Below are 22,613 nucleotides of genomic sequence, written 5' to 3' on the forward strand. Positions count from 1 at the left end.
TGGTTGTCCTGTCTCGTTCTTGGGAAGAGGGCAGAACAAAAGTTCTTCTCCCGTCGGAGTCGCTTGGCACTTGAGTTCGAACTTTGGGTTTTGATCTTGGCCAATGCAGGGATGAGGGAGACCTGCTTCCCCAGAGCGGCGGTGGCTTGCATGGGAAGATCACTCAGATAGCAGGTGACAGCCCCACCCCGGCTAAAAAACTTGAGGCAGCCGTCGCGCCCGCCGCCCCCAGGACAGAGATTCTGCGTGCATGGCCAGCTGCCCTTGTCAGTTCGGTCTACTGGTCCGGTAGTCTGAGGACCTTCTGCGCCGCTTCTGATGTATGATGCATCGCAACTGCTTATAGGGGTAAGCAGCATGAAAAGGCAATTGCATGTGTGGACATTGTACTATGACCGTCTCAGAGGGCCGAAGTCTCCAACTACAGAGCGCTGCACCGAGCAACACGCCCCACTGCCCTGCGCCGGTGGCTGCCTCCACCACCGTCTTCGTTGCACTTGGGCTGTGCCTGCCCAGCAGACTGAGCAGAGATTACAGAAGCTTCTCTAATAATGCACACACGCCGCATAAGGTCTGATGATGGAATGGACACCACCTGTCTGAGCTGTCTGCTATTGACGAGAGACAGCCCTTGGTTGCACTAGAGTGCTTTTGTTTAAGCATAAGGTCTTCGCACCTACTCCCCCATCAGCTATAGCGATAGCTGTATATCCAGAAGGGTCCTGCAGAGCGTTCCACCGTCTTTCAAGGTAAGGCATGGGCTCCATACCTATAGCTAAAAACAGAAATCCGTGCACCAAGTGTCACGAGTCTAGTATACTGACCGACCTGAATCGCAGTGCACTTGTCAAGGACCTGTGCACACGTTTGGATGCTCACTGCTAGTGGTAGACGGGCTTGTAAGGAAAATTGCTTCTGGTCGCGCTTGCCTTATAGTGTTTGATCCTGGGTGGCATGCCTCAGCAAAGGAAGATGCTATTTATATGCATAGAAGGCTATCCATGCACAGTGATTCCTGGAAAGCCGGTTCGCACGGAGAGGGTAGAGGCCATCAGCAAACCAGTGAGATACACCTGACGCTAGAGAGGCCAGCTACCGGCTCAGATTGCAGTGGTGACACTTGTAGTGCCCCTCTGACTTCTAAGCATGGAAACGTCACGGGGTCTGTGGGCAAACCGGACGCTCTTTTTGATTTTATACGTTTGTAGCAACGTAGTATTTATTGGGGTCTGCTTCGTCTGGAGTCGAGGAGGCTCGCTTTCTCTCCACATACAGATTAAGATCGATTGTAGGGGTATACTGTGCAGATCAGTACCAGTCAGTGTGGTCTCTGTCCACAGGTACCTCACTTGCGTCTTCCCGTGGCAGACATTCACCAACAACACCTCCGGCCTGTGTGGTGTTCTACAGTGTACCTTCACCTTCGACCAAGGGGCTGGTACACACGTTACGTAATTTAGATTGCTCATCAGTCAGGGTGGTATGGTCCGCTCTTGTTCTCCACTTGCATATCTCGTATAACCTGCTGATAGCCTTTCCAGATTAGTATGCAGATGCTTCTATCGGTCCTGTAAGGCATGCGTCATGTAGGTAACCATTACAGGCCAGAGTCCTGTCTGCTAAGGAAAAGAACCACCAGTTTACCATGTGGACATCCGTTGTGCTCTCCAGTATCTCCTCGCCAGCCGCCATCTAGTTCTCCCTGCCGTTTGGAGCCCGTATGTATATTGTTACTGACAAGCACTTGGTTTCAATGGGCCCCTGGGACGTTAAGCACTTTACCCTGTGCAGTGGGTATGTTCAATGTGGGAGATACACAATCAGCATTGACTTTCTCACTCATTGTTTGTGTAATTATTGTTGCTTCTTAGTCTAATTAGCAACCCAGATCATGGCCTCCAGTGTAGTGGTATTCTACCAACAGACAGCTGGCAGTGACTGTGGCACGTACTTTCATCAAGACACAGCCACCTGAGCAGGGGTATGAAATGGGTCCTTGTTATTCTACGATTCTGCTAATTCCTCAGATAGCAGGGATCAGAGCAGCTTATTGTTAGTATTGACTATCTCCGTGTCTCCATTTATCTTCGTCGCTTGAGATACGCTTGACTCCAAAGACTCGAAAAGGTGCTATACTGTGCTCAGATCTGCGAGTCTCAATTAAGTAAGGCTACCATCTCGGTGGCTGCGCTGAGGTAGCTACACACCTTGTGGGCTCTGCAAGGTGCATTACAGCCCAATGGAACCCTTACCTATCGAATGCAGGCCGCAATGCAGCCTCGCTGGTGCACGATTTCTTAAGATGACTGATCAATCCGCAGAGTCCACCCTACTCATGTAGAGCCAGCGATAGATGACGATATCAACCCTGTAGATAATCTACACTGTACATCAGTGGTCCTATAGGTAAGTAAGGGTCAGCCATCCCGCAGTAATGAGCATTAGCGGTGTCTTTCCCAAGAATAAATGGGCGAGTTGTCAGCAGTCACAACATCCGCTTTCTCAATGAAGACCGCCCTGCCACTGAGGCCCAGGCCAGTCTCCTATAAGATCCTTGACAAGATTGTATCCAAGATGTATATCTATGGTGCTCCCCGACTCAAGGTGTATGCTGCTGAACCTCCCATTTCTCGTATCAGCTTATGAATATCGATGTCCCTGCCTCTAGCAGAATTGTATTAGAAATAATATGAGATATGGCGCCTTCAGTCGGGTTGTTCGGATTCCCAGCTGCACAACGGGGGCCCACTTTCGTATTGTGCATCAGAAAGACATGTCATGCCGTAATGATGCAACCTTTCGTATGGTATAATTCTTGCGTCAAGAGATAGGGCACTTGTATCGATCGGCATATCTACCCATGGCCAGTTATAGCTTGGACCAAAGGTCACAAACGAACGCTATCTAACTCCCTTATCAACAGACGGGAGATCTGACCATCCTTCTGCCTCACACAAAGCCACAAAGGATTCTAGATCAGGATTTCGGCCAGTAGCTGGCAAGTCATTATACTCTCCTGGATTTCTGCTCCCTCTACTATAGGTATCCACATGTAGGAAGCTCTGAGGGCCTAAAGTCCTACACCAATAGGCTCAGGGTACTGCAAACCCAGGTGTTTTCACTAGTGGTGGTAGTGATGGTCTCAAGATGATCCAGAAGGGATGACAGGAGTCCTGGTCAATCAACTTAGAAGGTGGCACGGCTTGGTCAGTGATTCTCCTTGTCCAGATGCGGGACTGCTTGTCTGCGCCTTCTAAGCTTCACATGGCATCCCGTCATGCGATAGGATATCTTAATAATATTCATTAAAAAAGGCCAGAAATGACACACTGTACATCCAACAGACTGCTGCACCTTATTATCTAATCTTTGCCGGTTCACACCTTCCACAAACCCCAGTGGTTGCTGCGATCTTCTCTTAGGATCTCGTAGGGGTCTTTCATTAAGGGAGGCTCCCCTGTGACGACCAGAGGTCGCAGACATAATCCAAAGGGATGCGAATGCTACGGAGGCGGAGAGAAGGTCATCGGCGCACGGGGGTCCGCAGGGGCCCGACCCGTCCAGGGAAAGCACAGGGAGCTGGCTTATCAGAGACGCAAAGACGCCAGGAGAAAAGCCAGCAACGAACCCACGGCACAGTGGAGGCACTCGAGCCGTCCTTTGATTGGCCGCAGGGCAGAGAGGCGGCAAGCGTGTGGAGAGGTCTCACCACTTATTTTTGGATTTTCTGTTTCCCTGCGTGTTGTGCAGGGAGCATGGGGTTCAGACCCAGGGAGCTCGCGTGGGCTGTATGCAGTAGATGTGCTTAGTATTCGATGAGCTTCTATGCCCTAAGCAGAGGTATCGTAGAAGACGAATCTCTTTGGATTAATTAGCATAGTGTAGTCAGGTCTTTAGTCTTAAGTATCTTATTCTTACTTATACGACAAGCTGAGAAGGACCTCAATGTTGCTGGTAGTTTTCTACTTTGTGCTGAGTGCTCTTGCGGGAGCATGTACTGTTGAGGCTAACACACGAGATTGTACAGAGAATAAGTGCGAAATGGTTGGCGAAACAGAAATCTGTACACAATGCAAGACGGGCGGAAATGTTCCCATTGATGGAGTGTGTAAGGCGGTTGCTGAGGCCGCCAATAAGTGTACGAAGAGCGATGACAATCCGGTAGGCGCAGGAGATACGACTTGTGGAAAATGCGTAAACGCATACTTCATGTACAAAGGCGGATGTTATCTGGCCGGTGCAGCTGGACCGGGTACTGGTACTAAAATGTGCAAGCAGGCTGCTGGTGGCAAGTGTACGCAAGCTGCTGATGCGAAGAACTACTTCATTCCACCAGCAAATACAGACGATACTCATGATTCTGTCGTTTGGTGCGGTGATGAAATAGGCGTAACACTTAGTAGTACTCAGTATAAGGGTGTTGCTAAGTGCCTAGTATGTGATGCTCCCGGTGGGGCTGGTGCTGCAACGTGCACAACCTGTGAAGACGGGTACTTTGGTGCTACTTGTAAAAAATGCCATGAAAGTTGTAGGACATGTGAAGCTGCAGAAGAGAATAAGTGCAAGTCGTGTACAGATGGCTACTTCCTTGGAGCAACCAATGGAGCCGCAGGTAAGTGCCTTAAGTGTAACTCTAAAACAGAGGAAGGCTGGCACGGAGTTGACAACTGTGCTAAGTGCACGTCATCTAATACGCAAAACACCCCTGCGACATGCACTGAATGCGTTGCAAATTTCTATCTAAAACCAGCCGCGGGTGCAACTCCTTCTAGTTGCGTCACAGAAACGGGGTGCGGTGACGGATACTTCCCAACTATTGTTGATGAGATCAAGAAATGTATCGCTTGCGGTACAGCTGCAAATGGTGGCATAGATGACTGCAAAAAGTGTTCTCTCAAAACAACGTCTGCGAAGGCAGGAATAGAGATCGTATGCACTGAATGTAATACTAAATGGCTCAGTCCTCTAGGAGACGCATGTTTGGATAGCTGTCCTCCTGGAACACATGCTGATTCTGGCAATATTTGTCCTTTATGTCATAGCACATGTGCAGAGTGTGATGGCAATGCAGAAGCCACATCGTGCAGAGCATGTTATCCCGGATTTGTGCTGAGTTATGGCAGCGATAAAGTCAGAGGCACATGTATTCAAGAATGTACCGGCAAATACGCAGAAAATTGTGAAGAAAATATGTGTACGGCTGTCCTTGGAGGCTCCAAGTATTGTAGCAAGTGTAAGGCCGGATTCGTTCCAATAGATGGTGTCTGTGTATCGACAGCTTCACGAGCAGTAACCGGATGTACGCCAGGAAATGGAGTATGCATTGCATGTACAGACTCATACTTCTTACAGTCTGGAGGATGCTATCAGTCGACAGTGTTTCCTGGTAATAAGCTGTGTACACTAGCTAGTAATGGAAAGTGTACAGCATGCTCCAACGGGCAAACAGCAGATGGTCAAGGTTCGTGCCCAGCGTGTAATGCCATCTGTGCAACATGTGCGGCAGGAAATATAGACCAATGCCAAACTTGCTTCCCTGGATACTATAAATCCGGAACTAAGTGCGTAAAATGTAGCATTACTGACAACGGAATAACTGGTGTAGAGAACTGCATAAGCTGTGCCCCTCCAGCTGGTAATAGTGGTCCTGTCACTTGCTATATGAAGACAGATGACACTAACGATGGTGGTAACGACAACAACGGCGGAAGCACGAACAAGAGCGGGCTCTCCACAGGGGCCATCGCGGGGATCTCCGTGGCTGTGATTGTTGTTGTAGGTGGTCTCATAGGCTTCTTGTGTTGGTGGTTCATATGTAGAGGGAAGGCGTAACTTAGGTAGTAAACGCGTTACTTTATGTAACCTATGTAGATGTGCTGCTGGGGCTATCTGAGCGCGGTCCAGAGATCGTGTGGGTAATCATCGCTCCTTCCTGACCAGTCCAGAGACGATGGCTGGTTGTGAATAATATAACGAGAGAATCCTCTCCAGTGATACCTCCAGAGCCTGGTGCATTCCTCAATCATTTCGTGGGCGTGTGCTCAGACCGAATGCGTACATCGGTCCTTTAGGGGTTCAGGCCCTCTTGCAGACTCTCTGATCCGCCGGCGCCTCTCCTTGGTCTGCCGCCTTGGTGGATGAGGCTTGGGTCGCTGTCTTTTTTAGATGCCCCCATCTGTCAGAGGGCTGCCCTCGGGCTCTCTTCTGGCCGCCCCTCGGTGTCCGTCCGGCTGTGGCCCGGGCAGTGCTTCTACAGTCGCGGTCACTTGGGTATCAGCGGGCCAGCTGGTGGGCGAGGCGGGGTTGGTGAGGCTGGAGGGGACTGGTGGGGGCTGAGGTGGGCGGTGTTGTATGCGCCCCTGACCTCTTGGTGAGTGGGGTGATCGCAGCTGTTATGACTGGGGGCTGTCCATCTGTGACTCATCCCTCTGTGTGCTCGTGGTCTGTGAGTGCCTCCACCCAGACAACCCTCAGGAGCCGGAGAGTGGTGCCAGCCTAGCTGTCCTCCCTCCTCGGTGCCTCCCAGTGCAGACTCACCGGAGGCCACTACCCTGTCAGCCACCCGAAGGAGCCGTGCACGCCGGGACAGAGAGAGTGACCAAGGGGAGTCAAGCAGCCCTGCCATGAGAGTGCACAGCAACCAGCCTGGACTGTATGGGCTGCTCGAACAGTGGTAGTGGCAGACGACTCCCTCTGACAGCAGCCCTGATGACGGCACTGGCCTGCTCTTGAGACTGAATGACAGTGAACACAGACGGACATGAGCGCAGGAGGACCATCCACACACGAACAGACTGTGTGGACCCAGAGAGGACTAGGGTCTGCTCAGACACACGCTGACTGTGCCCCATACGAGAGTACCAGGCAACCACCCGAGCACCCGAGAGGCAGGTACAGCCACGGGCACTAGAGATCCCCAGCCAGACACATTGCCATGCTCATCCACAGGGGCATCAGAGGGCCAGGTGGGGTCACTCTCACAATCAGGGGCCTGATAGGAAGCCAGAGGACCCGAGCAGCACAGCACAGCAGGCCCAAGGGAGGCACACTCCAGGCAGGTGAGCAGTGGCAGAGCCTTGACAGCTGCCAGCCCCCCATGACACCCAGGCAGGCACCAGACTCCGAAGACTCGCTGGCCTCCACCTATGACCCGAGAGGGCAGCAACCAGAGGAGCGAGGAGGCCTTCGGATGACACAAGAGGCCGGCTGTCCAGCGGGCGATGGAGCACAGGTGGCCTCTGAGCACCATAAGGCACAGGACTGACCATCAGAGTGATGCCCGGTCACAGAGACGACCACGAGCACCCTCCACCCACTCTGAGGGGCTGTCGATCATTCACTGCCTCTCATAGCAGACCTCCTTAAGGGCAGTGCAGTGGGTCCCAGCTCATGCAGGAGGGTGCACACCCCTCAGTATAGGACACCCCGACTCTCCCCGAGGGGTCATCAGAGCCATGAGAGGTGTCAAGGTCCTGATAGATCACACCGGGAACCCCTCGAATGGGCACAGCAGGTGAGGTATGGGTGACCCCAGCGTGCTCCTCTCTGCATGGTAGAGCATCCTGAGACCAAGGGGGTCACCTCTGCCTACGGATAATACACAGCACTCCATGACAAGGACCCACCAGGAGCAGCACAGCTGACCACGGGGACAGTGCAGTCACCAGTGCCCCACCGTGCCAGTCTTCTGGGCCATCACACTAGAGGCACGAGAGAACCCCATCCCATCCACCGGCTCATCTATGCCCCTGCTGGCCCGAGGTGAACTAACCTTGTCGAGGCACTGGACAGGGCATGCCAGGGGGCCCAGCAGACCCGCACAGAGCAACAGGAGGGGCTGCGATGGCCTGCCTCACCCTTCACGCACCAGCCAGACAGAGCAGCAGTACTGCCTGAGACATGCAGGGGCTAAGGGAGGCGCTCAGTCGGGGGACACGACACGATCGTCGGTGCCTCTGTCTCGGGAGTGCAACGCAGGCTGGTGATCAGACACAACCACCTTAGCAAACAGAGCGGGGATCACCCACCACCGCAATGACCCACCGGACCCAGGGGCGCATACAACACCGCCCACCTCAGCCCCCACCAGTCCCCTCCAGCCTCACCAACCCCGCCTCGCCCACCAGCTGGCCCGCTGATACCCAAGTGACCGCGACTGTAGAAGCACTGCCCGGGCCACAGCCGGACGGACACCGAGGGGCGGCCAGAAGAGAGCCCGAGGGCAGCCCTCTGACAGATGGGGGCATCTAAAAAAGACAGCGACCCAAGCCTCATCCACCAAGGCGGCAGACCAAGGAGAGGCGCCGGCGGATCAGAGAGTCTGCAAGAGGGCCTGAACCCCTAAAGGACCGATGTACGCATTCGGTCTGAGCACACGCCCACGAAATGATTGAGGAATGCACCAGGCTCTGGAGGTATCACTGGAGAGGATTCTCTCGTTATATTATTCACAACCAGCCATCGTCTCTGGACTGGTCAGGAAGGAGCGATGATTACCCACACGATCTCTGGACCGCGCTCAGATAGCCCCAGCAGCACATCTACATAGGTTACATAAAGTAACGCGTTTACTACCTAAGTTACGCCTTCCCTCTACATATGAACCACCAACACAAGAAGCCTATGAGACCACCTACAACAACAATCACAGCCACGGAGATCCCCGCGATGGCCCCTGTGGAGAGCCCGCTCTTGTTCGTGCTTCCGCCGTTGTTGTCGTTACCACCATCGTTAGTGTCATCTGTCTTCATATAGCAAGTGACAGGACCACTATTACCAGCTGGAGGGGCACAGCTTATGCAGTTCTCTACACCAGTTATTCCGTTGTCAGTAATGCTACATTTTACGCACTTAGTTCCGGATTTATAGTATCCAGGGAAGCAAGTTTGGCATTGGTCTATATTTCCTGCCGCACATGTTGCACAGATGGCATTACACGCTGGGCACGAACCTTGACCATCTGCTGTTTGCCCGTTGGAGCATGCTGTACACTTTCCATTACTAGCTAGTGTACACAGCTTATTACCAGGAAACACTGTCGACTGATAGCATCCTCCAGACTGTAAGAAGTATGAGTCTGTACATGCAATGCATACTCCATTTCCTGGCGTACATCCGGTTACTGCTCGTGAAGCTGTCGATACACAGACACCATCTATTGGAACGAATCCGGCCTTACACTTGCTACAATACTTGGAGCCTCCAAGGACAGCCGTACACATATTTTCTTCACAATTTTCTGCGTATTTGCCGGTACATTCTTGAATACATGTGCCTCTGACTTTATCGCTGCCATAACTCAGCACAAATCCGGGATAACATGCTCTGCACGATGTGGCTTCTGCATTGCCATCACACTCTGCACATGTGCTATGACATAAAGGACAAATATTGCCAGAATCAGCATGTGTTCCAGGAGGACAGCTATCCAAACATGCGTCTCCTAGAGGACTGAGCCATTTAGTATTACATTCAGTGCATACGATCTCTATTCCTGCCTTCGCAGACGTTGTTTTGAGAGAACACTTTTTGCAGTCATCTATGCCACCATTTGCAGCTGTACCGCAAGCGATACATTTCTTGATCTCATCAACAATAGTTGGGAAGTATCCGTCACCGCACCCCGTTTCTGTGACGCAACTAGAAGGAGTTGCACCCGCGGCTGGTTTTAGATAGAAATTTGCAACGCATTCAGTGCATGTCGCAGGGGTGTTTTGCGTATTAGATGACGTGCACTTAGCACAGTTGTCAACTCCGTGCCAGCCTTCCTCTGTTTTAGAGTTACACTTAAGGCACTTACCTGCGGCTCCATTGGTTGCTCCAAGGAAGTAGCCATCTGTACACGACTTGCACTTATTCTCTTCTGCAGCTTCACATGTCCTACAACTTTCATGGCATTTTTTACAAGTAGCACCAAAGTACCCGTCTTCACAGGTTGTGCACGTTGCAGCACCAGCCCCACCGGGAGCATCACATACTAGGCACTTAGCAACACCCTTATACTGAGTACTACTAAGTGTTACGCCTATTTCATCACCGCACCAAACGACAGAATCATGAGTATCGTCTGTATTTGCTGGTGGAATGAAGTAGTTCTTCGCATCAGCAGCTTGCGTACACTTGCCACCAGCAGCCTGCTTGCACATTTTAGTACCAGTACCCGGTCCAGCTGCACCGGCCAGATAACATCCGCCTTTGTACATGAAGTATGCGTTTACGCATTTTCCACAAGTCGTATCTCCTGCGCCTACCGGATTGTCATCGCTCTTCGTACACTTATTGGCGGCCTCAGCAACCGCCTTACACACTCCATCAATGGGAACATTTCCGCCCGTCTTGCATTGTGTACAGATTTCTGTTTCGCCAACCATTTCGCACTTATTCTCTGTACAATCTCGTGTGTTAGCCTCAACAGTACATGCTCCCGCAAGAGCACTCAGCACAAAGTAGAAAACTACCAGCAACATTGAGGTCCTTCTCAGCTTGTCGTATAAGTAAGAATAAGATACTTAAGACTAAAGACCTGACTACACTATGCTAATTAATCCAAAGAGATTCGTCTTCTACGATACCTCTGCTTAGGGCATAGAAGCTCATCGAATACTAAGCACATCTACTGCATACAGCCCACGCGAGCTCCCTGGGTCTGAACCCCATGCTCCCTGCACAACACGCAGGGAAACAGAAAATCCAAAAATAAGTGGTGAGACCTCTCCACACGCTTGCCGCCTCTCTGCCCTGCGGCCAATCAAAGGACGGCTCGAGTGCCTCCACTGTGCCGTGGGTTCGTTGCTGGCTTTTCTCCTGGCGTCTTTGCGTCTCTGATAAGCCAGCTCCCTGTGCTTTCCCTGGACGGGTCGGGCCCCTGCGGACCCCCGTGCGCCGATGACCTTCTCTCCGCCTCCGTAGCATTCGCATCCCTTTGGATTATGTCTGCGACCTCTGGTCGTCACAGGGGAGCCTCCCTTAATGAAAGACCCCTACGAGATCCTAAGAGAAGATCGCAGCAACCACTGGGGTTTGTGGAAGGTGTGAACCGGCAAAGATTAGATAATAAGGTGCAGCAGTCTGTTGGATGTACAGTGTGTCATTTCTGGCCTTTTTTAATGAATATTATTAAGATATCCTATCGCATGACGGGATGCCATGTGAAGCTTAGAAGGCGCAGACAAGCAGTCCCGCATCTGGACAAGGAGAATCACTGACCAAGCCGTGCCACCTTCTAAGTTGATTGACCAGGACTCCTGTCATCCCTTCTGGATCATCTTGAGACCATCACTACCACCACTAGTGAAAACACCTGGGTTTGCAGTACCCTGAGCCTATTGGTGTAGGACTTTAGGCCCTCAGAGCTTCCTACATGTGGATACCTATAGTAGAGGGAGCAGAAATCCAGGAGAGTATAATGACTTGCCAGCTACTGGCCGAAATCCTGATCTAGAATCCTTTGTGGCTTTGTGTGAGGCAGAAGGATGGTCAGATCTCCCGTCTGTTGATAAGGGAGTTAGATAGCGTTCGTTTGTGACCTTTGGTCCAAGCTATAACTGGCCATGGGTAGATATGCCGATCGATACAAGTGCCCTATCTCTTGACGCAAGAATTATACCATACGAAAGGTTGCATCATTACGGCATGACATGTCTTTCTGATGCACAATACGAAAGTGGGCCCCCGTTGTGCAGCTGGGAATCCGAACAACCCGACTGAAGGCGCCATATCTCATATTATTTCTAATACAATTCTGCTAGAGGCAGGGACATCGATATTCATAAGCTGATACGAGAAATGGGAGGTTCAGCAGCATACACCTTGAGTCGGGGAGCACCATAGATATACATCTTGGATACAATCTTGTCAAGGATCTTATAGGAGACTGGCCTGGGCCTCAGTGGCAGGGCGGTCTTCATTGAGAAAGCGGATGTTGTGACTGCTGACAACTCGCCCATTTATTCTTGGGAAAGACACCGCTAATGCTCATTACTGCGGGATGGCTGACCCTTACTTACCTATAGGACCACTGATGTACAGTGTAGATTATCTACAGGGTTGATATCGTCATCTATCGCTGGCTCTACATGAGTAGGGTGGACTCTGCGGATTGATCAGTCATCTTAAGAAATCGTGCACCAGCGAGGCTGCATTGCGGCCTGCATTCGATAGGTAAGGGTTCCATTGGGCTGTAATGCACCTTGCAGAGCCCACAAGGTGTGTAGCTACCTCAGCGCAGCCACCGAGATGGTAGCCTTACTTAATTGAGACTCGCAGATCTGAGCACAGTATAGCACCTTTTCGAGTCTTTGGAGTCAAGCGTATCTCAAGCGACGAAGATAAATGGAGACACGGAGATAGTCAATACTAACAATAAGCTGCTCTGATCCCTGCTATCTGAGGAATTAGCAGAATCGTAGAATAACAAGGACCCATTTCATACCCCTGCTCAGGTGGCTGTGTCTTGATGAAAGTACGTGCCACAGTCACTGCCAGCTGTCTGTTGGTAGAATACCACTACACTGGAGGCCATGATCTGGGTTGCTAATTAGACTAAGAAGCAACAATAATTACACAAACAATGAGTGAGAAAGTCAATGCTGATTGTGTATCTCCCACATTGAACATACCCACTGCACAGGGTAAAGTGCTTAACGTCCCAGGGGCCCATTGAAACCAAGTGCTTGTCAGTAACAATATACATACGGGCTCCAAACGGCAGGGAGAACTAGATGGCGGCTGGCGAGGAGATACTGGAGAGCACAACGGATGTCCACATGGTAAACTGGTGGTTCTTTTCCTTAGCAGACAGGACTCTGGCCTGTAATGGTTACCTACATGACGCATGCCTTACAGGACCGATAGAAGCATCTGCATACTAATCTGGAAAGGCTATCAGCAGGTTATACGAGATATGCAAGTGGAGAACAAGAGCGGACCATACCACCCTGACTGATGAGCAATCTAAATTACGTAACGTGTGTACCAGCCCCTTGGTCGAAGGTGAAGGTACACTGTAGAACACCACACAGGCCGGAGGTGTTGTTGGTGAATGTCTGCCACGGGAAGACGCAAGTGAGGTACCTGTGGACAGAGACCACACTGACTGGTACTGATCTGCACAGTATACCCCTACAATCGATCTTAATCTGTATGTGGAGAGAAAGCGAGCCTCCTCGACTCCAGACGAAGCAGACCCCAATAAATACTACGTTGCTACAAACGTATAAAATCAAAAAGAGCGTCCGGTTTGCCCACAGACCCCGTGACGTTTCCATGCTTAGAAGTCAGAGGGGCACTACAAGTGTCACCACTGCAATCTGAGCCGGTAGCTGGCCTCTCTAGCGTCAGGTGTATCTCACTGGTTTGCTGATGGCCTCTACCCTCTCCGTGCGAACCGGCTTTCCAGGAATCACTGTGCATGGATAGCCTTCTATGCATATAAATAGCATCTTCCTTTGCTGAGGCATGCCACCCAGGATCAAACACTATAAGGCAAGCGCGACCAGAAGCAATTTTCCTTACAAGCCCGTCTACCACTAGCAGTGAGCATCCAAACGTGTGCACAGGTCCTTGACAAGTGCACTGCGATTCAGGTCGGTCAGTATACTAGACTCGTGACACTTGGTGCACGGATTTCTGTTTTTAGCTATAGGTATGGAGCCCATGCCTTACCTTGAAAGACGGTGGAACGCTCTGCAGGACCCTTCTGGATATACAGCTATCGCTATAGCTGATGGGGGAGTAGGTGCGAAGACCTTATGCTTAAACAAAAGCACTCTAGTGCAACCAAGGGCTGTCTCTCGTCAATAGCAGACAGCTCAGACAGGTGGTGTCCATTCCATCATCAGACCTTATGCGGCGTGTGTGCATTATTAGAGAAGCTTCTGTAATCTCTGCTCAGTCTGCTGGGCAGGCACAGCCCAAGTGCAACGAAGACGGTGGTGGAGGCAGCCACCGGCGCAGGGCAGTGGGGCGTGTTGCTCGGTGCAGCGCTCTGTAGTTGGAGACTTCGGCCCTCTGAGACGGTCATAGTACAATGTCCACACATGCAATTGCCTTTTCATGCTGCTTACCCCTATAAGCAGTTGCGATGCATCATACATCAGAAGCGGCGCAGAAGGTCCTCAGACTACCGGACCAGTAGACCGAACTGACAAGGGCAGCTGGCCATGCACGCAGAATCTCTGTCCTGGGGGCGGCGGGCGCGACGGCTGCCTCAAGTTTTTTAGCCGGGGTGGGGCTGTCACCTGCTATCTGAGTGATCTTCCCATGCAAGCTACCGCCGCTCTGGGGAAGCAGGTCTCCCTCATCCCTGCATTGGCCAAGATCAAAACCCAAAGTTCGAACTCAAGTGCCAAGCGACTCCGACGGGAGAAGAACTTTTGTTCTGCCCTCTTCCCAAGAACGAGACAGGACAACCACGATCAGGGGACGATCATGATGCGCTCCACAAGGCAGTCCCGAGCCCCCTGGAGACCCAGACACTGGCCTTCCTCGAGACAGAGCAGACTGCGTTCCACCGATTGCACATGGGTGGTGTTCGCATGGCACAGGGAGACACAAGCTGATGGGTACAGCGGTCTTGCTCGACATAACGAGAGCCCCAACAGCAGACGGCCTCTCCCAGGCAAGTGTGCCCCGTCCCGAGGAGCTGCGTCGAGGCCTTCCTCCGGCTGGGACGCGCTGCACTCCTGGACTCGGTCCCTCGGGGCCCTGCGCATGCCCCCATACTGCGTGGTACAGAACCTGCTCACCAGGAGCTGAAGGAGATACTCCACTCACTGCCCATGCCGATGACAGTGACGCGACAGGGTAGTCACAGAGGCGACAGACCTAGCGAAGCGCTATGCTCGACGGTCAACATTGGGTGTAAGAGCACTGAGGGGCAGGAGGCCTCCTTCCTGGCCGGTCTCAAGGAGCTCCCAGAGCAACGGAGAGCTTGAAGCCAGTGATGGCACTAATCACTCGCCCCGCCTGTCCAGACGGACCCACACGTGACCCATGTGAATCCCTCGACAAGAAATAGGACTTGGGGTGCTTGGCTGGCAGAGGCGGACTGATCCTAACCGCACCGAAGAGTGGAGGCCTGGACCACCTGCCGGGGGTCTGCCGCAGCAGCTGGCAGTGCCTGACACCCTCGAGTAGACGGGCGCCGGTTGTAGAGAGAGACGGCCTGACGGTGAACCGGTCCTGATCGCTCGTGATGCTTCGGATGACACCCTTCAGAGAGGTGGCCCTGGACCGACGCCTCAGCAGACCGAAGCATCACCCCAAGCGTGCTGTGCGGTGCAGATGGACCAGCTCATACGTCATTGAGCCAGACGCACTGCATAGAATGATGCGCCGACACGATCTCGTACTGGGTGACTGGCCACCTGTAAGAGCGCACTGCGATCCATGAGCAGAGGGGTGGGCCTCCTCCCCCGACACCACCGCATGGGATTACTCCATCGGCATCCATGAACGCATACTATGACTCCAAGACAGAGGCGCAGGGGGAGCACACCCTTGATAATGGAACAGATGGTGCCCTCCACGAGGAGGCGAAGAGGCACCCGAGGAACGGGGCAGGCACCCGGGGTCGTGGCGTGGGATCTTCGTCATGGAGCACCAGCACCAGGGCCACGTGGAGGCCAGATCGCCGCGACAGACGCAAGACCTGAGATAGCAGGTGCTCAATAGATGTCAGACGATGGTTGACCCCGACGGGCCAGAGGAAGGAAAGTCCTAGGGGGCACCGCGAGGAGCGGCAGGGACTCCCGAGAGGCAGAGCAAAGTTCCTTCTTCTTCTCCCATCGGAATCGCTACATCCGATCTCAGATTTCGGATTCTGGATCTCAACCGATGCAGGGACGGGAGGTACTTGTTTGTTCAGGGCGGCGACTCGCACGGGGGATTTACTTGGACAGCAACTAGCAAACTAATCTCAGTGAAACAGGGTAAACATTGTGATATGATCAGCAAGTAGGCGAGTTCACTCACAAGTTTCCTAGGCTGCATCTGTAAGTATGGATCTACAATACCCTCACTCTCGAGAAAAGATGCTACCTCGGAGTGATTCCATCTATTGGCCGTACGGATGGCATGTACGCCACCTATGTCCTTCTCCTTCTCCAGTAGCAACTTGACACACTCCAGATGATCATGCCCTGCTGCAAGCACGAGGGCAGTAAAACCTCTGCCTTTCTGCATGCCTCCCTCAGCATCCAGGAGTAGTCTCACGACCTCGGTGCGGCCAAAATGTGCCGCCCACATGAGGGCTGTCCATCCATTACTGCTCCTCATACCGCTCTCGCACCTCATCAGCAGCTTCACCACTCTGGTGTGTCCGAGCACCGCAGCAACCATCAGGGCCGTCCCCCCACTTATGTCTTTCCTCCCTGCCTTGACAAGCTTCGCCACCATCCTTGCCTGATAAGGGATGTAGCGCTTCACCGCCTTCACGTCGTTTCGGTTGGCTGCCTTCATAAGCGTGGTGACCCCGTTCTCGTCCACGCTGCCTTCATCATCCATTTCTGAAGGCTCAGTTGGGTTTCCTGCGCCCTCTTCGCTCGTGTCCCTTTCGGGCATGAGGGGTGGGGCGCAGTCGCACTCCTGAAGGAGTTGACCTAAATCATCCGCAGACGACATTTTTACTGCGGGTCACATAGAGCTCGTGTGTCAGTACGCCTGCAATTCCTGGGCCTCTTGCAGCGCATCCAGATGGCGCATCATACAAAGACTGCACCCCTTGAATTCCTTCCGTCGCCCCTGCTATGTGTAGCAAGGTGCAATGGAGTGACCTTCGGCCGTGGCGTCAGGCACGCTGTGAACAGAAGAGTTCATTCTGCTTCCTCTGGTTGGTTTGTCAGCTGTTGCCTGAACAGGTCCTCCATGCGAGCCGCCGCCGCCCCAGGCTGGCAGTCTCTCGCTCGCTCACCAGCCGAGATCCAGAATCCGAAATCAGAAGGTCAGATATCGTCCAGTTCTGACGGGGAAGATCTGTGCCTCCTCCCCGAGGCGGTAGCGAGTACAGATGAGCGTTCGAGGCTGGTAATGGCACTAATCACTCGCCACGCTGGTCGAGATGGACCCACACGTGACCCATATGAATCCCTCGACAAGAGATGGGGCCCCTGGGGTGTCTGGCTGGCAGAGGCGGACTGATCCTGACCGCACTGAAGAGTGGTGGCGGCCTGGGCCACCTACCGGGCATCTATATTGGTGAAACAGGGTAAGTTCTCTTCGCTGAACACCAAATATAAGACCCATGCGCAGTGTTCCTCAAAGCGAACAAGGTTTGCTGGCATCAAGAAGAATATCGTCATGAGTAATATGCAGTTTACTTTGGAGCTTCTGAAAAGACCTGAGGAGACGTCGACCATGTAAGTTTAGTGCCCTTTTCCTTGCCGTCGTCCTCTACCTCATCGGCCTTCCAGTCCCAGGTCCAGTTCGCCTTTCCATGACGAATAATAGATCCATCTTCGGTGGCCGAGTAGACGGGTGTAAAGTTAGCATTTGTCCTATCCCACATAGGATTCTTGCTCTTTGAAGGCTTTTTCCGCGGAGTCTTATTCCGTATAACAGGCTCTCCTGGTTTAGGATCCCATGGGTAGAGCATCTCGCTCTTGCGCATAATCTTGATGGAAGGCATATACTTCCGCTTGAAAAGCCAATCTACAAGGTCGTTTGCCATGTCAGGCATAGCCTCGACCTTAAGCTTAAGTCTGTTGAAGGTGGGGCTTTTTGTCTGCAGATTAGGGTGCACCCTGAAGCTTGGCGGGTCCTTCTTGAAGATTATCTGACCCCCCTTAATACATTGAACAACGTGCGGGACAAAGTCTGGTTTTACAATGACATGAAGATTATCCGTAGAATCGAAGGGGTAATACTGACAAAACTCATCTAGAAGCGTTACGCAGTCAGTGGCCATGGTGCAGTCTGCCAAATGGTACATCACTATCATGATCATGGCCTCACCGGGGTACTCGTCGGCAAACTTCTGAATTGCCTTCTTACCGGTGTCGTACTGATACTGACTGTTCCATAACATACTCTGGACGTTGACTCGACCGACTGGGATAGAGGTTACGTTGAAATGGATGCATATCTTTGCTATCAGCTGCTCGTTGGTAGTTGTAACCAAAGCATATGCCTCGTTTCCATTATAATACACTAGGACGCGCTCGAGCATGAGGTTCTCGCACTGCTTATTGACAAAGTTGTGGAGCTGGTAAACGGAGGTCCTGGGGTCAAACCCTATGAATTTCGTCGTCGGAAGATAGTCTTCTTTCGTGGCCATGAGCGAGGCAGGTTGTTAAAGTTAAAAAACAAGTGAGTGCATTTTTTGAATCAAAGGACATGTTTATTCATCCAGACTGCAGATCACGATAACAACCAAGGCGAAGACACAGGATAACCGACAAGCGTAAATGTAGTAATACAGAAAGCATAGACCTAACTATGCCGCGCCATCCAGGACTTAGGCGCACAATTGACTTAGCGTCTAGCATACCGTTTACGCACAGAGGCGCCACGCTGTCTTAGAACAGGTTTCTGAGTGGATCCACTTACTCTGGTATCGGACGCGTGCTTAGAAATATTCTTTAAAGCGTTAAACTGATCTTCCAAAGACTTTTCTAACATGTTTCGGACAAGTTCTGGAATAAGAATCTGCAAGTAGAGCGGGCTAGTTTGAGAATTAGCGATGGACCTCACCGGGGTTGCATCTCCGGAGACGATCCGCCCGTTAATAAAAAGACCGTAAAAGACCGGCTGAATGCCATATCTGTGAAGGACGACTTTTGCTATAGTGTAAAGGAACTTTACTGTTGCCATATCATCGACCAGCGCACTGACAGGGTATTTGAGAAGCTCCGATACAAAGATCACCTGCATTTTTGCTTTGACTTTTTAATTTGATTGGCCTAGTTTATATTGTATGATTGTGCAATTGGGATCAGCCACTCAACCTGTTGCTGCCTTTCTGCTGTCATCTGGTAAGCTCTAGGATGGCAGCGTTCCTGTCTCTCTGCCCTACCAGGCGCTTTTGACATGTATCGCTCATGGGGTGTTTGCTCAATCTTCCTGATCTACAAAGTTGTCTAGTTACTTCTCATCGGGAAAGGACTTACCGTCTAGTTGAAAGGCTTGATTGAAATACTATAAAAAAGTGCATGGGCTATGTAGCCACTCGTTTCTCGTTGTTCTAATCCTTTACTCCTCTGCCGTCTATCTTCAGCAACACCGGTGCTCTGACCAATTAAAAAGTTAATTAAAAAATGGGTCAAGCGGATTCCAGACTCGCTGATTCCCCGGCCGTCCCGAATGACCCCGCCACTGTGGAGGTCACCGTTACCTGGAACGATCCTAATGGATCGGCAGTTTACTGTATTGGCTCCTTCAACAACTGGACGGAGCGGTTGCCTCTTCAGCGCAACCACTCGGGAACATGGTTTGCAGTTCTTTATTTACCTCCAGGCATCTATCAGTATAAATTTATAGTGGATGGAAATTGGGTGTGTGCGCCTGATCAGCCCCAATGCCGCGACAACGACGGAAACCTGAACAATGTGATCCAGATTTCTGTCTCGGGCCACCTTACAGAGCCTGCGAATCAGGAAGATGCCCGTTGTGATTTTAGGCCCGGGGAGTCGCACCGAGAGATCGATGCGTGGTTCACTCTGTCGATTCCAGATAATCCCAGGGACGTGTGGAAGAGCTTTCCATCTGAGGTGCCGAAGCAGCTCCTGAAGACCATTCTCAACGAGACCATCTCTAAGACAGACACATATGAGCCTACACTGCTCCTGCCAATCCCCGAACATGTCACGCTCACGCACTTCTTCCGCCAAAAGAGGCGGAAGATGATCACCGCGACCTCTGCGTCTATCAAGTATCGCAGCAAGTACCTTACTGTCGTGCTCTACTCGCCGTCCGACGAACCCGTCAACATCCCTGACCTGAGCAGAGTTATACATGATTACGTAGCAACCAACAATATCAGACCAGATGTCTAACTAGGACACTAATCAGAAATTTACAACACACTGGTGACACACGGACGTCCCTGCACACCGTCACCACTTCCTTTCCTTAAAGCTTCTTGCCATCTTTTTCTCCAAATAAACCAAGATTATATATGCATGTGTACTCTCCGCCGTTATTTGTGAATTGAACACGTACCTGTATGAGGTCGTGATTCTCCTGCAGTTGGAAGGCTTGCTGCTCTGGGCCATCGACGTCGAAAGTGAAGCTCCCCAGCTGAATCTCCTTTCCAGTGGTTGTGCGCCCGATGAACGTTAGATCACGTGGGACAGTAGTCCGGCCGGTAGAGAGCTTCGGCGCAGCTGGATGTGAGATAGTGCCGTAGTACAACGTAACTGGGTCCTTAAAACGCAATACAACATGCCCGTTTTTCTTCGTCGGCCAACATGCTCCTGGTGACATGTTCTCGTTGAACATGAGCCGTACACGCTCGTTCCCGGAGATGAGAGTTTTGAGGCTCTCTGCGATGTTCGTAATGTCATCAGATTTGCCTGCAATTCTTGTCCCAAAAGACTGTTTCGTAAAATCCGTGTACTGTAACCGCAGATCGTCAACTACGCCTTGTGAGACAGTACTTGTGCTTTCGGAAGAGTAGCTCGTTTGCTTCAATAGAGCCTTCTTTATTATTCCTGCTAGTCCCATCTTCAGATGATCCACGCGCTCGTTAGCCTCCTGAATCATCTTGTTTTCTGAGGCATTTATCCTCTCCTGAATAGCAAGAGTAACGTTCTGTGCCTGCTGTGTAATGTGTTGGGAAAGCTTATACCGTGCCTCTTCAAGGTCAGCTAATGTCAACAGTGAGGACTGAGAATCACCATGGCTGCCAGTGCTACCAAAGCCAGAGCCCACCCGGTCTGAAAGCTCTCCAAGTACAACGATAATTCTATCTATGGCGTGCTGCATAGAGCTCAGGCTTTCAGATGCAAACATTACTGGGGCCGTACCATTGACAGATACCTCTGCATTGACAGCGGACTTTGCAGCAAGGTCAATAAGCACAGTGGATAAGCTCTCTGTCTGTGTACGGATGCTAGCTAGAGAGTCGCTAATTACCTGGTTTGTTATTGCGGCAGCATCCTTCAGCTGTGTCTGGATGTCAAGGAGGATCGATTGCTGCAAGGCCTGTAACTCTTTAGTGATGCTCTCGTTGCGATATGACGTCTCTAACCTACGTGACAGGCCCTCTATCATCGTAAATAGAGCAGTGAAGTCGGCAGATCCTGCGGTTACCACTGCATCTGTCGCATCAGATATCTTCCCAACAGCTGCTTTGATTTTCTCCGAGGCTTTCTTTGCTGGCGTTGAGGTCGCATTGAAACTGTTGTTCCTGAGGAGATCCTTCATCAGATCGATGGTAGCAGACTGCGCATTCAGCATCTCCTTCTCAAACTTAGCAATAGCATCAGAGAGTGCAGAAGTGCGCTCCTTGGTCGCTGAAGTCACTTCGTCCCTAACTATCTTGGCTAGATCTTTTAGTTGGTTGGTCGTAATACTCTGATCAGTGGCCCGAGCCGTATGCTTATCAATTATCTCTGCAATCTTGAACTCCAACTTTTGATGCTGATCCGAAAGTTTGGACGCCACCTGAGTTGCAATGTTATGAATTTCTTTATTATCTAGTGTAAATGCGCGAGCATTGCCCCACTCTTTGAGCAGGACCTTGTTGTTTAACTCAAGGAGAGATTGTATTTCTTTCAGTGACGGGCCTGTGCAGGACACGCCTGCAACACCGTCACCTGTATGTATAGGAACCAGTGGAGCACCAGCGCCAACGATGCCTAGCCCAGCACATCCCGTCCAGAGGCGCATCAGCAGGTAGCTGAAGATGAAGAGCACCATGAGAGCAAGTAATCCACATGCGCTAGCGTAAACATACTCAGCGCAACCCCATGCTTTCTTGTAGGCGTAGAGCATACCGGGTTCGCCAGCTGTAACCACTCTCGTACTCGTTGATAGCCTCGAAGGTGGACGCGGTCTTCTCTTGACACGCTGCTTGACCATGACATACTCATCTGTGTACTCATCTTCTTGGGACGGTTGGATAGCTGGGGACGGCTTCTTGATAGGAGTGGCCGACTGTCTGAGTGGGGTTGGAGTGGCTGGCTTAGGCACATCCTTGGGAGATTTCCGTGCAGGTGGAGGGCTTGGCGTGGGGCTAGATTCTGGAGGAGTTGACGTGCTGGATGTTTCGGAAAGGGAAGCCTGCTGGGGTTGACTAGAAGAAGAATCCTTATCCTCTGATGTTATTTCGTATTTGGGAGGCTCCTGGACACGGGATCTCTGAATCGGTGCAACTTGTAGAGCTGTCAAAGACTTCTGCAATTTAAGCGCATCACTCTGATCCATGAGGGTGTCAATCTTCTTGGGAGGGCGTGCATCGACCTCAGCGGCCATAAGATACTCTTGAAGCCGGAGGGTCCCCTCGTCTTGATTTCTAAGATTCTGGGTTATCCGCTCAGACTTACCGGATGTTAGCTCCGCCCTAAACCCGTCGCTTGTCTTCCTAAGGACTTCCTTTGTGTAGGCCTCATCCTCGCGCGTGGGATTCATACGCACAAGGGCTCCCGAAGAGCGAGTGCGGGGCGGCATTTTTATTT

The 22,613-nt window shown here is 51.6% G+C and overlaps 7 protein-coding genes across 7 annotated transcripts; 2 read left to right on the forward strand and 5 right to left on the reverse strand.

The window, feature by feature from the left end:
• Positions 1-3,945: 3,945 nt before the first annotated feature.
• Positions 3,946-5,832, forward strand: GL50803_00d11521 (VSP; the record flags this gene model as incomplete). Its single annotated transcript, XM_038046448.1, has 1 exon — positions 3,946-5,832. One exon carries the CDS (start codon positions 3,946-3,948, stop codon positions 5,830-5,832), a length of 1,887 nt encoding a protein of 628 aa, XP_037901676.1.
• Positions 5,833-8,579: 2,747 nt separating this feature from the next.
• On the reverse strand, positions 8,580-10,466 carry GL50803_0011521 (VSP; the record flags this gene model as incomplete). Its single annotated transcript, XM_001705505.1, has 1 exon — positions 8,580-10,466. The coding sequence occupies one exon, from the start codon at positions 10,464-10,466 to the stop codon at positions 8,580-8,582; it is 1,887 nt and encodes a 628-aa protein (XP_001705557.1).
• A 5,395-nt stretch (positions 10,467-15,861) lies between these two features.
• Positions 15,862-16,620, reverse strand: GL50803_001713 (Ankyrin repeat protein 1; the record flags this gene model as incomplete). Its single annotated transcript, XM_001705499.1, has 1 exon — positions 15,862-16,620. The coding sequence occupies one exon, from the start codon at positions 16,618-16,620 to the stop codon at positions 15,862-15,864; it is 759 nt and encodes a 252-aa protein (XP_001705551.1).
• A 691-nt stretch (positions 16,621-17,311) lies between these two features.
• Positions 17,312-18,271, reverse strand: GL50803_00101918 (uncharacterized protein; the record flags this gene model as incomplete). The annotated part of the gene is made up of 1 exon (XM_001705498.1): positions 17,312-18,271. One exon carries the CDS (start codon positions 18,269-18,271, stop codon positions 17,312-17,314), a length of 960 nt encoding a protein of 319 aa, XP_001705550.1.
• Positions 18,272-18,468: 197 nt separating this feature from the next.
• On the reverse strand, positions 18,469-18,867 carry GL50803_004873 (uncharacterized protein; the record flags this gene model as incomplete). Its single annotated transcript, XM_038046121.1, has 1 exon — positions 18,469-18,867. One exon carries the CDS (start codon positions 18,865-18,867, stop codon positions 18,469-18,471), a length of 399 nt encoding a protein of 132 aa, XP_037901677.1.
• A 383-nt stretch (positions 18,868-19,250) lies between these two features.
• On the forward strand, positions 19,251-19,988 carry GL50803_00101919 (5'-AMP-activated protein kinase, beta-1 subunit; the record flags this gene model as incomplete). Its single annotated transcript, XM_001705497.1, has 1 exon — positions 19,251-19,988. One exon carries the CDS (start codon positions 19,251-19,253, stop codon positions 19,986-19,988), a length of 738 nt encoding a protein of 245 aa, XP_001705549.1.
• A 76-nt stretch (positions 19,989-20,064) lies between these two features.
• On the reverse strand, positions 20,065-22,605 carry GL50803_0061270 (putative SUN domain protein; the record flags this gene model as incomplete). The annotated part of the gene is made up of 1 exon (XM_038046261.1): positions 20,065-22,605. One exon carries the CDS (start codon positions 22,603-22,605, stop codon positions 20,065-20,067), a length of 2,541 nt encoding a protein of 846 aa, XP_037901678.1.
• Positions 22,606-22,613: the final 8 nt, after the last annotated feature.

Source organism: Giardia intestinalis, chromosome 2 (assembly GCF_000002435.2).
Source record: "Giardia intestinalis strain WB C6 chromosome 2, whole genome shotgun sequence".
NCBI lineage: Eukaryota > Fornicata > Diplomonadida > Hexamitidae > Giardia > Giardia duodenalis.